Raw genomic sequence first — 15,811 nt, forward strand, 5'->3', positions numbered from 1 at the left:
CCGAGTTTAAACGTGGTCGTACCGACACAAATGACGCAGAACGCTCGGGTAGACCTGTGGAAGCTGTTACACCGGAAAATGTGAGTGAAGTGACAAAAATTGTAATGAAAGATCGTAAAGTGAAGCTCCGTGAGATTGCTGAGATGACACAGATATCATATGGAAGTGTATTTACTATCCTTCATGAAAAATTGAGCATGAAAAAGGTTTTTTCTAAGTGGGTGCCGCGATTGCTTTCGATGGAGCAAAAACAGCAACGAGTCGATGATTGAGAAAGCTGTTTATCGCTATTTACTCGCAACAAAAAAGATTTCTTGCGTCGTTACGTGACCATGGACGAAACATGGATACATCACTACACTCCAGAGTCAAAGCGGCAGTCATCTGAGTGGCGCACAGCTGGCGAAAGCCGTCCGAAACGTCCGAAAACGCAGCAGTCAGCTGGCAAAGTGATGGCGTCAGTTTTTTGGGATGCGCATGGCGTGATTTTCATTGACTACCTCGAAAAAGGTAAATCGATCAACAGTGATTATTATATTGACTTACTGGTACGTTTGAAGGAGGAAATCGCAAAAAAACGACCGCACATGCAGAGAAAAAAAATCCTTTTTCACCAAGACAATGCACCTTGCCACAGGTCGATGAAAACAATGGCAAAATTAAACGAATTGGGCTTTGATCTGCTTCCCCACCCCCCATACTCACCAGATTTAGACCCCAGTGACTACTGGCTCTTTGCTGATCTTAAAAAAATGCTCCAGGGAAAAAGATTTGGCTCAAATGAGGAGGTCATCGCTGAAACTGAAACTTATTTTGAAGCGAAAGATACATTTTTTTATAAACATGGTATTGAAAAATTGGAAAAGCGTTGGAACCATTGTATCACCCTAAAAGGAGATTATGTTGATGAATAAAAAAAAATTTTGTAAAAAAAATGTTGTTTTCATTGTTAGTCTCGGGACTTATTGATCCATGTGTTATATAAAGACGAAATAAACAATACTACGCTGCTAGGCTCTAAGAATAATAATTCGGTGATCGAAACACGTGTCGAGGTATTAAAAATAACGATTTGGTGTTGGGAAAAACTTCAGTAATATTCATCCCATTACCACACACTTTTCATCGAGTCGTATTTCTAACCCATCATGCCTACGTTTGAAACCGTCAACGCTACATCGCCCCATAATTGAAGATTTATTTTACAACCGACAACACCGAACCTGTCATGCTTGCGTTGACGACGTATTACCTCGATACCATCTCCATCTCTCTGCATCGCTTCCGTCATACGTGTCTCTCTCACTCTTACACACACACACACACCAATACGTGACTGGATGGTGAAGCGAGGACCGTGGAATTATCTATAGGGTTCCGAGGACATAGTGAAGGAGACGTCTTAGACCAATGGCGTTTATATTACTGACGATGAAATTTCATAAGCATTCCCGAAAGCCTCTCAGATTTTCTGAAATTGCGAATTGAAAGAATTGTGTTTCTTCCGAAGACTCCGTAACTGCCATGGGTTGTTAGGACTCTTCAAATTCGCGCCTTTTTCTACGTGTGTGATGGAATTACTTCATTTGTGTGCCGATGCGGGGACCTCATTTGCATAATGTTTGTAGATGCGAGGACCTCATCTGCATTTATTTGTAGATGCGAGGACCTCAAATGAAAAAAATATTGTAGGATTGTTTGAAGAACAATGGCATTGTGAGTAGATTTAATTTGAGTGTCGATGAGGGAACCTCATCCGCGATTGTGCTAGAATGTGGGTACTTCAAATTAAATGATTCATGAGAAGTTCCAAAAGTTTGTCGTATTATGTTTGTACAGGCCGTTTTTTTAACATGTGGTAACATTGCTATATTCTAAACCGTAACAGATACCAAGACGATTGAATATGAAAAAAGTTAACTATCATCGGGAACAATACAATGGTCGAAGAAAATTTAGGGGGACTCTCGCCCTTCTCGAGTTATACGGGGAAAACCCCGTTTTTTTCGAATGGAATTGTTATTTCGGAGAATATCAAGAAATGGAAAGATAAAATGTTATTGTATTCGAAGTGTACTGTGACGATATAATGATAAATATTCGATAAAACTTTTCGTGTCAAGTCAGCCACCATAAACTTTTTTTTTAATACGGACCTTCCTTTTTTATTACAGATAGTAATAAAGCAATAAATTCGCAATCCAAGGATATATCACATTTGATATTTTTATAGCGTTTCATTGTAAATAACTACCATCATCAGTGACAAAAATTTTGAATTACGGTCCTGTCGTTACTTCTTTTGTAAATTGTTTCTATTTCTTCAAAATATGATTCTGACAAACCAATAAATTCGACAGGTGATTACCCTGACACAATGATTATTCGTACTTTTGCGTTTTGGAAATTTTTGTATTGCCGTAATCCTTCTTTCAAGGCTTATTTCTCCCTAATCAATTATAATTCGTAATATTTTTATAATTCTCAATCCTGTGGTAATGAAAATATCAGTTTTGGTCAAAATTAGATTGTTATATAATTTGGTTTGATCAAATAGCATCTCAATTCGTTGACCATCTTGAAAGCGTAGGCTTTGCTTGGTTTCTATGGCAGCAAAAATGAATGCGTTGTTGAAAAAAGAAATGAAAATTTCTGTTTTTTTTACCACTTTTATTTACACGAAACTGCAGTAACGTCAGTTACAAATAAAAGTGGTAAAAAAACATAGAAATTTTCATTTCTCTTTTCATCATGATTTCCTACCACATAGTAACGGCTACATCCATCAATTTATTGAATGCGTTGTTTATATCTGTTGAGAACTTTCAGACGTTTATGAACTTATGAAAGATGTATTGAACTTATGAAAGGACTGAATTTCACTAGTTCGGACTTCCATTGTCTACTATATAAAATGATTTGAAATCCCTGAAACAACTAAAAAAGAAGAATAAAAAATGAATAGCTGAAAATAACAATTATATTAAGCAAAATAAACCTGAAATGAAATAATAGTGAAATAAATACAAGTAAAATAGAACAATTGAACAAAAATAAATAAAAATAAAGAAATGAAAAAAGAAAATAAAAATAAAAAGTTGAGAGATTCCAAGTCACGTTAGTTCACGACGTTTCGATTGTTGGTGTCTACAATCGTCTTCAGGTGATGACTGGACTGATTCCTCCGAGAGATGACTATTTATAGGTCGTTCGAGTACTTTCACTTATCCCCGCTTTCCATTTTCTGCTTCACTGGTTCCGTGGGAGGTGATCGTTTGGCGGGAGTTGGCCATTTTTCGCTTGATGATGGGTTTCCATATGTTGCGTATTTTTACGCTGACTTGGCTGAATACATTGTTGGACAACATGTAAGCGGCTTTCTTGAATTTTCTCCTAAACCAATGTTCCTCTCTGTGCAAGATCTAAGCTTAGGACCACACGATGTTGTGTTGATGGGTCCAAACATGGTCTGCTATCCTCATTTGCTGGTTTCCCCTCGCTGTGTGTGTTTCTTGTGCTCGGCAATGCGAACATTCAATGGCCTCTTAGTTTCACCAATATAGGATTTTCCGCACTCACAGTGTATCCGGTAAATGCAATTTTTGGAATCGCAGTCCGCATTTGGTGGCCTGGTTTTCGTGAGGCTGCTACGGATAGTGTGGCTAAAAACTAAGGCTAAAAGACAGCAGGAGCCTCGCAAGGAAGAGAAGCCGTCATAACCAGTGCCTGCACTTTCCTACATCAGAGAATTATCGGAGAGGATAAGAAGAATTGGGTGCAAGTACAACATCATAACCTACTTCAGATCCGGTAACACTATCTGTAGCAGTCTCACGAAAACCAGGCCACCAAATGCGGACTGCGATTCCAAGAATTGCATTTACCGGATACCCTGTGAGTGCGGAAAACCCTATATTGGTGAAACTAAGAGACCATTGAATGTTCGCATTGCCGAGCACAAGAAACACAAACAGCGAGGGGAAATCAGAAAATCAGGAATAGCAGACCATGTTTGGACCCATCAACACAACATCGAGTGGTCCCAAGCTGAGATCTTGCACAGAGAGGAACATTGGTTTAGGAGAAAATTCAAGGAAGCCGCTTGCATGTTGTCCAACAACGTATTCAGTCAAGCCAGCGTAGAAATACGCAACATATGGAAACCCATCATCAAGCGAAAAATGGCCAACTCCCGCCAAACGGTCATCTCCCACGGAACCAGTGAAGCGGAAAACGGAAAGCGGGGATAGGTGAAAGCACTCGAATGACCTATAAATAGTCAGATCTCGGAGAATAAGTCCAGTTATCACTCAAAGACGATTGTAGACACTAACAATCGAAACGTCGTGAACTAACGTGACTTGGAATCTCTCAACTTTTTATTTTCATTTTGTTTATTTTTATTCGTTTTTGTTCAATTGTTCTATTTTACTTGTATTTATTTCACTATTATTTCATTTCAGGTTCATTTTGCTTAATATAATTGTTATTTTCAGCTATTCATTTTTAATCATTCTTTTTTAGTTGTTTCAGGGATTTCAAATCATTTTATATAGTAGACAATGGAAGTCCAAACTAGCGAAATTAATCATGAAACATTGTCAATCACCTTCAAACAAACGTTATGAAAGGACTGATATGGTATTTAGTCATGCAAAATCAAATAGAAATCCTCTTTTGACAAGGAATATGTATGTTGAGCTATACCCGAATCATCCTATTCCGAACATCCAAATGTTCAGATGATTGGAAAGAAATTTGAAGGACTAGGGACTATGGTGCATTTGACAGAAAGAAAACAAGAAAATGTGTGGTTACTGGAAGTGTGAGGAATAAAATAAATGTTATGGGTAAGCACATATTACCTCATAAAAATTCAAACAGTGAAAACATTTTTTATTTATTTAGGATTGGCCAGTTACAAAAATTATGCTAATCAAGATTTTTCTTTACGAGAAATTGACCACGAAATGGGGATTTCTTTAAAATCCAGCAGAACTATTTTGAAAAAGAACAAATGTAAATGCTACAGGATATGCAAAGTTCATCACCCCAATGAAAAGGATTACGAAAGGAGAGTACGATTTGCGAAGTGGTTAAGACGTAGAAATAGGGAAGTTGAAAATATTTGTAAAAATATAATATGGACGGACGAATCAAAATTCACCAACAATGGTTGGTTTAACAGAAATATCCATTTTAGGTGGAATAATACAAATAAACATTTACTTAGGGAAACCAATTTCCAAGAAATGTTCGGAATAAATGTTTGGTTGGGAATTGTGGGAATAACAAACATCCTTGGCCCTTTCTTTCACGATAATCATTTGAATAGTGGAGTGTATCTTTTTTTTTATTCAATGAATACTCTCATGAATTACCACTAAATATCCGCCATGAAATACAATATTTTCAACAGGACGGCACTCCTCCATAATGCAGCAATAGTAAGGAAACATTTAGATTCAATATTCCCAATAAAATGGATTGGAAACAATGGACCAATTAACTGACCAGCTCGATTCCCAGATCTTACTCCTTTAGATTAGGATAACATTTTTTCATCACAAGTACAGATATCGAACATCTCAAACAAAAAATAAGAGATGCATGTATCAGTATTACACCTATTATGCTAGAAAATTGACACAGAAATTGTCTGAACCGACAACTTATGTGCATTTTTTTTCCTTTGATTGTTGTCACTGATGATGATGGTTATTTCAAATGAAACGCTATAAAAATATCAAATGTGATATACCCTTGGCATGTGAATTTATCGCTTTATGAATATCTGTAATGAAAAAACAGGTCTGTATTTAAAAAAAAGTTAATGGTAGCCACGATGACACGAAACGTTTTATGGAATATGTATTATTACATCGTCATAGTACACTTCGAATGTGAATAACATTTTTTTTCGTTTTTTTATATTCTCCGAAACAACAATTCCATTCGAAAAAAAACAAAAAACAGCATTTTTGGTTTTTCCCGTATAACTCGAGAAATTTCGTAAATTTTCTACGACCATTGTATTATTTTCGATGATAGTTACACTTTTTCACATTTAATCGTCTTCGTATCTGTTTGGTTTAGAATATAACAATGTTACCACATGATAAAAAAAACGTCCTGTATATTTAAAGTGACGTCCCGTTTTGAACGGGACTGTCCCTTTATTCGACCATCTGTCCCGTTGTCCCAAAATAATGATCTGAAACGTAAAATAGTCCAGTTTTCTAAAATCATCTCTAAAAAAAACCGTTGATAGGCAATTGACGCTGCAAAACTCCTATTCTCTGACAAAACTTCGTATTGTTAGGAAAATGAAAAATTCATACTCATCGTAGATTGGAAAATATGAATTTTTCATTTTCCTAACAATAAAAATTCGTATCGCAGTCCGTACGGCATGTCACGCTGATTTGATGATCCACCCTGTTAGCACACCCCTCTTATTGGTCTGTCACGAAATTTCATGGGGGTACTCATCGTAGATTGGACAATACGATTTTTTTATTTTTCGAACAAAAAAAATTCGTATCGCAGTCCGTACGGCATGTCACGCTGATTTGATGATCCACCCTGTTAGCACACACCTCTTATTGGTCTGTCACGAAATTTCATGGGGGTACTCATCGTAGATTGGAAAATACGAATTTTTTATTTTTCGAATAATAAAAATTCGTATCGCAGTCCGTACGGTATGTCACGCTGATTTGATGATTCACCCTGTTAGCACACCCCTCTATATGGTCTGTCACAAAATTTTATGGGGGTACTCATCGTAGATTGGAAAATACGAATTTTTAATTTTTCAAACAATAAAAATTCGTATGGTAGTCCGTACGGCATGTCACGCTAACTTGATGATTCACCTTGTTAGCACACCCCTCCGAATTGTCTTTCACAAAATTTCATGGAGGTACTCATCGTAGATTGGAAAATATGACTTTTTTATTCTCCCACCAATAAAAATTCGTATCAAAGTTGGTACAGCAGGTGACGCTAATTTGAGGAGTCACCTTGTTAGTACACATCAGCAAATGGTTTTCTACCAAATTCCATGGGGTTACTCATCGTAAATAGGAAAATATGATTTTTTTATTTTCCTAAGTATAAAATATTGTAATCAAGGCGATACGGCACGTCACGCTGATTTAATGATTCACTCTATTAGTGCACTAAAAGGTATTCCACAAAATTTCACGAAGTTCTTGCCGTTATTTGTAAAATACGAAGTTTTGTCAGAGAATAGGAAGTAGGTATTCATCTTCAAAAAAAATAATAATGCGTGTCAAAATCAGTACTGTCAATACGCTTCCTATGCTTACTCAATACGGTTATGAATAATTATCAGTGACAAATTTCATTTCAAGTTCTCTTTGTATATACGTTTAGAAAATGTTTCTTGATTTGTTCGTCTAATTTGTATGATATCGCCCAATTAAATACCAGCCTTAGATTTATGAGAAACTTGGCAACACTGTTTACAATATTTCCTCTATCCCAACATCGACAGTCAGCACGTCAGAAACTGTGGATGGAAAAGCGTGGCTAACTTCACACTAATTCAAGGAAATGATTGCTCTTAGAGACCGTGCCTTCAAAAAATTCAAGCGAACTCCTTCTCCTACTGCTTGGAATAGTTATAAAGATCTCAGGAATTACACAACCGGAGCAATTCGTCGTGAGAAAAAAGCATACCTCGATTTTATTCTTGCGAAGAAAAATTCTAAAGCAACTAAAACAACTCAACTAGTGATCTCAATGTTGGAACACATTGAGATTACTAGAAATTTTGAGAAAAAGTAACAATACAGAAATCCCGAATAACTTGAAGGACGCGAACCTCATTAACATAAACTTCAGTTCAATTCCCCAACCTGAGCGTTCAAACTACCAAATTTCATTATTAGAACGATACCGTTCTCCTTCAGTTATTAATAAACCTTTTCATTTCAGTGCGGTCTCGTCTGCAGTTATACAGAGATACCTGAATCGTCTCAAAAGTAACGCAGTTGGCTCAGACAATATCTCACTCCTAATGATCCATCTCTTAGATAGTCATCTATTGGATTCGTTAACTTTTCTCGCTAATGCCATTTTAACTAAGGGTGTTTTCCCAAGTTGTTGGAAGAACGGTGTGATTATTCCTTTAGCTAAGTGCAACTCCCCTTCGGATTTCTCTGACCTGAGCCCTATCACCATCCTACCTTGTCTTTCAAAAGTTGTTGAGATGATCATGAAGGACCAAATTTGCAGCTTCATAAATGATCGCCAAATCATCACACCCGTGTAGTCCGGTTTCAGACATCAACACAGCACAACCACAGCTATACTTTTCATAACCGACGATCTCTTCAAAGCGGTCGATGAAAGTAAATCAACTTGTTTAATACTTCTGGACTACAGTAAAGCCTTCGACACTCTTGACTATAGCATTCTGTGCGATAAACTCAGCTTCTTCGGTTTTTCTGTGAATGCGCTGTCTTTGGTTAGAAATTACTTATCGAACCGAACTCAAAGAGTTATGGTGGACAGAAGTAATTCTCGGTACTTTACTATTCAGACTGTATATTTGTGACTTCCATCAGTTGGTAGAAAAATGCAAAATTCATCATTACGCAGATGATACTCAACTGTACTTCTCCTTTCAGTTCCCTGACATTGGTTCCGCTCAAAACATCATTAATTGTGATCTACAGACCATCTTTGATATTTCATCAGCTCATAAATTGAAGTTAAACTCCAAAAAGTCAGCAGTAATGATCTTTGGACCGAATAGATTGCGAGATATTGCTAAAAATAGTCTTCATATGCATATAAATGGTGACGTTCTGCTTTTTGTAACTGAAGCAAAGAACCTAGGCCTGTGGCTCGATTCTAAACTGCGCTTTACAAAACACGTTAGTCATTTGATTCAAACGTCTTCCAACATCTTAAGGCAACTGTTTCCAAATCGGGACTTACTCACCAAACAATTCAAACTTAAATTATGTGAGGCGCTAATCATTTCGAAAGTTTCATATTGCGATTGCATTTACGGCCCTGCATTACTTCAATCTGATTCCCTCCGTCTTCAATGAATCCAAAACAGTTGCCTTCGTTTTTCTTTTGGCATTCGAAAATACGACCACATATCAACGGTCATAGAGGAACTCAGGAAACTGCACCTATTCATAAACACCCACAAAGTCCTGAAGACCGGAATGCCACATTATTTAATGGAAAAATTGAATTCTTTCTCTAATATTAACAGCTTTTCCACTAGAAACAGGTCGGTGTTGGTCATTCGTGAACACAGGTCTTCTGTTTTTACTCGCAGCTTCCCATACAACGCAGCTAAATTCTACAATCTCCTGCCCAGTGAATTCAGATCCTACACGTTAAGAAACTTCAAAAAAAGACTCAAAGAGCATTTATTTGATTAGTTCACTTTCCTCATGCTCACCGTGGCTCATGCGTTTACACTAAAGATTTGGTAACTGAATAATATTTTTTTTTAAATTGTTTGTATGTACTGCAATTTTCATTTATTCATTTCAAATTTCATTTTTTTTCTCGAAGGTTGAGTTTAAAAACAGCTCTACTGACACTCCGCCCATTCACCTCAATATATTTTTTTTGTATATTCTGTATATTCTTACTTCAGGTGAATAAAGACGTTTTATCATTATTATTATTATTATTGAATATATTTTATGTCTACCTGGTACAAATGCTCCAGTAGAGAGAATATTTTCTTCAATAAATAAATTGTCTGAAAAAAATCATTTGCAGGTTTCAGTTCTGAATGCGATGTTGATAACGAAGATCAACATAACCAAAACGTGCCAAGAATTTCACTCTTATTTAAAATCATCACCATCTTTATTGAAGGAAATTTGTTTCTCCAAAAAATATAAATACGACTAAAAATATAATATGTTGCACATAATTCAGTAATTACTGTCACATTAACCACTGTCGAGGTTAAGTGAAAGAACAGGTTATTTTTATCGACCTCAGATGAAAATAAACTGAACTTCGCCTTTTAGTTTCCTGTAATAAAAATTTTTGTATTAAACTGTTAATTACCTAATATCGGAAATAATAAAGATGAATTATTATTATCAAAAGGTTGCTTTAATGAGTCGATACACTATAGAGTATGGTCCATACTGCATGGACCATACATACATAGGTATGTTATATATGGACGTCCCGTTTTGAGTTTCACGTACTCCCGTACGTGAAATAGTACTTTCACACACCGTTCACGAATCGTAAAATGTAATTTCACGCCCTTGTGCGTGAAATTATTTTTACGCACTATTGCGTGAAATAAACCCATAAGAATAACATGGTACATTCAAGTGTTTTTATTACCAGTGCGTGAAATATACTCATAAGAAATACATTGTAGTCTGTCCATAAGACCTAATACATGAATATTTCGCTGATAGGCGGCCTTAGTGCATCTTTTGTTTAAGAGCAGCAATAAATCATAAATAAACTGTCAAAATAGCTTGATCATTATTGTTGTGACCTCATTGTTGAGAGTTAATTATTAATATTTTAACATTATATTATAATGGATTCTGATCATTCAGATAAACGAAGTACCCCGCCGGATGTTATGGATGCAGCCAATGAGACTAGTAAGACTTTATTACCCCAAAAATCATTGAGCGTGTATGAAAATACGTATGAAAAATTCATGGCATGGAGGAAAACAAAGAATATCAATTCATTTGCTGAAAACGTAATATTGGCATATTTGTCAGAATTATCCAAGAACTTTAAGGCAGCAACACTTTGGAGTAATTTCTCAATGCTAAAAAGTACCATCAGCATTAAAAAAAACATAAATATTGAATATCCTAAGGTACGTGCTTTTTTAAAAAGGAAGAGTGAGGGATACGTTCCCAAAAAATCCAGAGTTTTGGAGAAAGAACAAATACTGAAGTTTATACAAGAAGCTTCTGACGAAAAATTTTTATTGACCAAGGTAAGTTTAATGTCTCACGGTAGTATTAAATAAATAGAAAATAATATCTATAAATAAAGTAGATCCTAATAAGTATAGTTGGCCAAATCAGATATATTATCTAAAACTATGTTAATGTGATATCTAACTATGATCTTCTAAATTATTTTAAATTGGGCGTTGAGAATCGCGTTTTCACACATATATTTGTAAATACGAATGGTTCAGCGGTAGTGCGTCGGCCTCGCGCGCCCAAGGACCTGGGTTCGATTTCTGACAGCCATAATCTTTTTTTAGTTTCTATATTGTAATTTCTTTTTCTTTTAGGTTATACTAATATTTGGACTTGCTGGAGCTCTTAGAAGAGATGAACTGTATAAACTGAAATTAGATGATATTGAAGATTTAGGTATAATACTCATAGTAAACGTCCATGATACAAAAACCAAAATCTCAAGAAAATTTACCATCACGGAACATCTTGAATTATACCGAAAATATACGGCACTCCGTCCGCAAAAATACGCAGAAAAAAAATTATTTATTAATTATCAAGGTGGAAAATGTACCTGCCAAATCGTTGGTATAAATAAAATTGGTAAAGTTCCTTCGGTAATCGCAAAATACCTAAATTTATCTCATGCTGAACAATATACAGGCCACTGTTTTAGGCGGTCATCCGCCACGTTATTAGTAGAAGCTGGAGGCGATTTGCTTACCTTAAAAAAACATGGAGGTTGGAAATCCTCTGCAGTGGCAGAGCATTATATAGAAAACTCAATTACTCAGAAAATTGATGTGGCAAATAAAATTTTATCGCCTCAAAATCAAATTTCCTCAGCCCCTATCGCCACTACTTCTATCATCTCAACTTCCAATTCAAGAAACACACTGATAGAAAAATCAAATGCTGCAGGTGTAAGTTTTGGAATGGTCACAGGTTCCAATATTACTATTAATAATCATTATTATTCCACATCAGAATGAAAACCAAAAATAATAATGCTCAGTATAAGAATTAATTGTTAATTTTATAATATAGGTACTTACTAATTATTCGGAAATTCAATAAAGCTCTTTAAACTAATGGTGCTTAATTTTCTCTGTATGGTCGTAGAAAAAGTATAGTGTGCAACATGTGCGTGAAGACTTTTTTACACTCGCGTTGTTTGCGACACTCGCCTGAGGGCTCGTGTCGCAAATTCCACCCTTGTGTAAAAAAGTCGATTTCACGCACTTGTTACACAATATACTATTATCGTATTGAGGAATAACTCTTGATTTAATTTTAATAAGCGTGCGCAAAGTAGTACTTTTCTACACGTCCGTCGTTCGGAAAAGTAAAATTATCTACAAAATCAGATTGGTAGGGACTATTTATATTTGTTTGAGTAGCTGTTGACTATTATATGCAATGTGAGAAACCGTTTCACCTTTTAATAGTAATTCCGATAGTTGTATTTTAGCTCAAAACAAAAAAAGTAATATTTTTTGAGTACCTGGTTCAATGGTAAATTATTAAAATATTGTCAAGCGTGTGTCTGTCGACTTCGAAACATTGATTTGCAATTTTTTGTTGGATAGTCAGTTCTTTCTTTCAAGTTCAATTAAATATCATTGACTAATTTGATGTTATCTGATATTACAGCTCGTAGGAAAAATTTTGTTCGTAACACGTGCGCAAATTGCTTTTTCCGTACGCAAGAACTATCTGAACTGCGCTTCGCGTCGTTCGTATAACTGTATTTGCAAGCGGAAAAGTAACACTTAGCGCAGTTGTTGGGAAAATAACTTTAAAAATAAATAAATGTAAGAAACAAATAACTTTAACTGATTTAAATCTTTGACAATAAGCTCAATTCCTGTATGTATGAAGTGAGTATCAGGAAGATTCTGAGTACTTTTGTCGTCTTCAATGATTTATGAGTTATTTAAATATCAGTCAGTATTTGATTGTTTGTCTATATTTCCAGAAATAACAGTAAAAATTTGTATGGATAATTGAATATTCGAAGATCATTTTATTCAGTATTCAAAGAAGAATAGACATGCGTTTGAGTATTTTTGTCGTATTTTCAATAGTTTATAATTAGTCTGGGCTTTAAGTTTAGATTCGTGTTGAATATACATACTTTTAGTGAAATCAAGTAGTTAGGCTCATTCGATCCGGAATATTGTCTAGATCATTGTGAAAAAAAGTAAATTAGTTTATAAAAAATTCTAAAAGTTATAAACAATTGAATACCCTAAAAAGCAGTGTTCGGTTTTGATGTTCATAGTTCATAAACTATAATTTTTTTTGAATTTTGAAAAAAACATCCTTGAAAAGAAGGAAATTTACTTAAAAAAAGTTTGACTCCCGAAACGGTATCTCTATTATTTATAATTTTAATTTAACGCTGAAAATAGCCGTCCGCACGCCATTTTTAGGTTGCGCGGACGGAAACAGGAAATACGACTAAAAATATAATATGTTGCATATAATTTAATAATTACTTTCACATTAACCACTTTCAAGGTTAGGTGGAAAAACAAGTTATTTTTATCCACCTCAGATGAAAATAAACTGAACTTCCCCTTTTAGTTTCCTGTAATAAAAAAATTTGTATTTCATCAATTCGGACTTCCATTGTCTAATATAATGTAAATTGATTTGAAAACCGTGAAAAAAACAATTTTTTTTTAATTGTTTAATTTATATTATATTAGACAATGGAAGTCCGAACTGATGAAATACACCACGAAACATTGTCAACCACCTTCAAACAAAAAAATTTGCATTCAACTGTTAGTTACCTAATATTGGAAACTATAAAGACGAATTATTATTATTATTATTGAAAGGTGCTTTAATGAGTCCATACAGTATGGAGTATAGTATGTTTATACATAGGTATGTCCCGTCCCGTTTTGAGTTGAAAAAAAATGGTCAGTTTAGTAATACCACAAAAGCTCAGATGCAGCCGAATATTTTTTGTGGTTGTTTTCGAATACTTACTTTCAGAAGTCAGAAATGACATTAAATAATGCAAATTCATTGTACATTCTTCAAAATTTCTACCAAATATCATTCGTGCATTGAAAATCAACTAAATAATTCTGAAAAAACCTGTTTTTTTTTTATAAAAAACCGCATTCGGTTATTTTTCCGTTGTTTTCCGGCAGTTTTTTGAAAAAACACGTTTTTTCAGAATTATCGGTAGTTTTCAATGCCCTTGTTCACGATAATTTGTCAGTAGCGAACAAATTACAGCGACAATTTTTGCGCGTTGTTTTATTGTATTGACTTGGTTGTCAAGATGACACTGATGCCACTGTGAAGTATCACATAATATGTGTTCAACATTTCACGAAATAGTTAAAAAAATCACGTCATATTACATTCGTGTTAATAATTTTTTCGATAATTTCAACTAAATTAGTACTCGTCTTTGTTGCTATTAAAAATCCCACTCATGTACTTCGTCCACTCGTGAGATTCTTACAGCAACAAAGATTAGTGTATCTAGGTAAAATTATCAAAAAATTATCATCACCTGTGTAATCACTGTTCATAAATTTTTATTTTCCACGAAAACCGATGTTATGAGTACAAAAGTATTTATTATTCAATGAAGAAATGAGAATTGAAACTTTCTATGTTTTTTACCACTTTTATTTGAAACTAACGTTATTGCAGTTTCGTCCTATAAGGACATTTTCAAGGTAATGAACCATTGTTAGTTTATTGTATAAGTTTGAAAATGTCCTTTGAGGACGAAACTGCAGTAACGTTAGTTACAAATAAAAATGGGAAAAACCATAGAAAGTTTCAATTCTCATTTCTTTATTATGATTTCCTACCACGTACTAGTAACGGTTACATCCATCAATTAATTTATTAATTAACAATGAAACGAAAGTAATACAAATTATGAAACAACAAAAATTAATGGGCACTCCGGGGCGACTTGATTGATTACCGTGGCGCATTTGCTTTTTCAATTGCAGGAAAATCCGGAAAAACCTGCAGTACCACATCATCTGAAGATCTTGATCTGCCAATATCCTCTCTTCCATAAATAAAAATGTAGGCTTCAATAAATTCGAAATATCGCCAGAATATTTAGTGACACAACTAACGTCAAACTTAAACCCGTCCGTTTCGTCTTTGGCCAATGCGTAATAATAACCAGATTCAACACCAGATCCACAGTGGACAATGACTACATGAAGATATAATAGTGGTCTCCTAGATTGAAGTGTTCATCTATTTTGCATTTTGGTAAGAGTTTGGTGTTCCACCAGAGATTTAGTCATGTTTGAAGAGCATCAATGTTATTATTATATTGACTGGTGCCTCAGATATACTTGTTGTTTCATAATTGTCAATTAGTCTGGCGCATATTCGGTAATACAGTTGATCATCACCAGTTGAAAGTTCTATTTTCAGATGATTCAACAGTAAGCTTTGCAGGGACTGGTTATTAGTCATATCGGGAAACGCTAGTTGGAGTTCCAGAAAGTCACATACGTTTTTGCTACCTCTTGAACATGTTCTACAACGTAACCTTGATTAGGTTTGTTTGAAGGTGTTTGCCAAATAAACGAGTTTGAGTGATGAAAACTAGAAATTATCAGATGAAATTTGAAGAATGAGTGGTATTTGGAAAGATTATTTATTTCACCAATTTGGATGGTAGCATGTAAATACATATTTTTGTTCAACTGGCCAGAATAAACCAGTGTTATTGATTAAAATATGTAAAACGTCACATTTTGACACGTGAAAAAATAATCAAACTGATTTTGGTTTGTCATTCTTCAACATTTGCTCAATTATATTGCTTTTTTCGGTTC

The 15,811-nt window shown here is 34.8% G+C and overlaps 2 protein-coding genes across 4 annotated transcripts in view; both read left to right on the plus strand.

The window, feature by feature from the left end:
* The window catches only part of LOC111515381 (uncharacterized), a 239,453-nt gene that overhangs the window by 134,061 nt on the left and 89,581 nt on the right, over positions 1-15,811 (plus strand). The window lies entirely within an intron of this gene.
* Positions 4,474-12,640, plus strand: LOC141482087 (uncharacterized). Its single transcript, XM_074174673.1, has 2 exons — positions 4,474-10,993; positions 11,300-12,640. The coding sequence occupies exons 1-2, from the start codon at positions 10,577-10,579 to the stop codon at positions 11,957-11,959; spliced, it is 1,077 nt and encodes a 358-aa protein (XP_074030774.1). The 5' UTR covers positions 4,474-10,576; the 3' UTR covers positions 11,960-12,640.

The sequence above is a fragment of the Leptinotarsa decemlineata genome, unplaced genomic scaffold (genome assembly GCF_025532065.1).
Source record: "Leptinotarsa decemlineata unplaced genomic scaffold, Ldec_3_MD MMD2_tig00000690_RagTag_RagTag, whole genome shotgun sequence".
Taxonomy (NCBI): Eukaryota; Metazoa; Arthropoda; class Insecta; order Coleoptera; family Chrysomelidae; genus Leptinotarsa; species Leptinotarsa decemlineata.

Coding starts and splice junctions, on each gene's coding strand:
- LOC141482087 (XM_074174673.1), top strand. CDS start 10,577: ATGGATTCTGATCATTCAGATAAACGAAGTACCCCGCCGGATGTTATG. Junction 10,994..11,299: donor AAAAATTTTTATTGACCAAG/GTAAGTTTAATG, acceptor TTTTTCTTTTAG/GTTATACTAATATTTGGACT.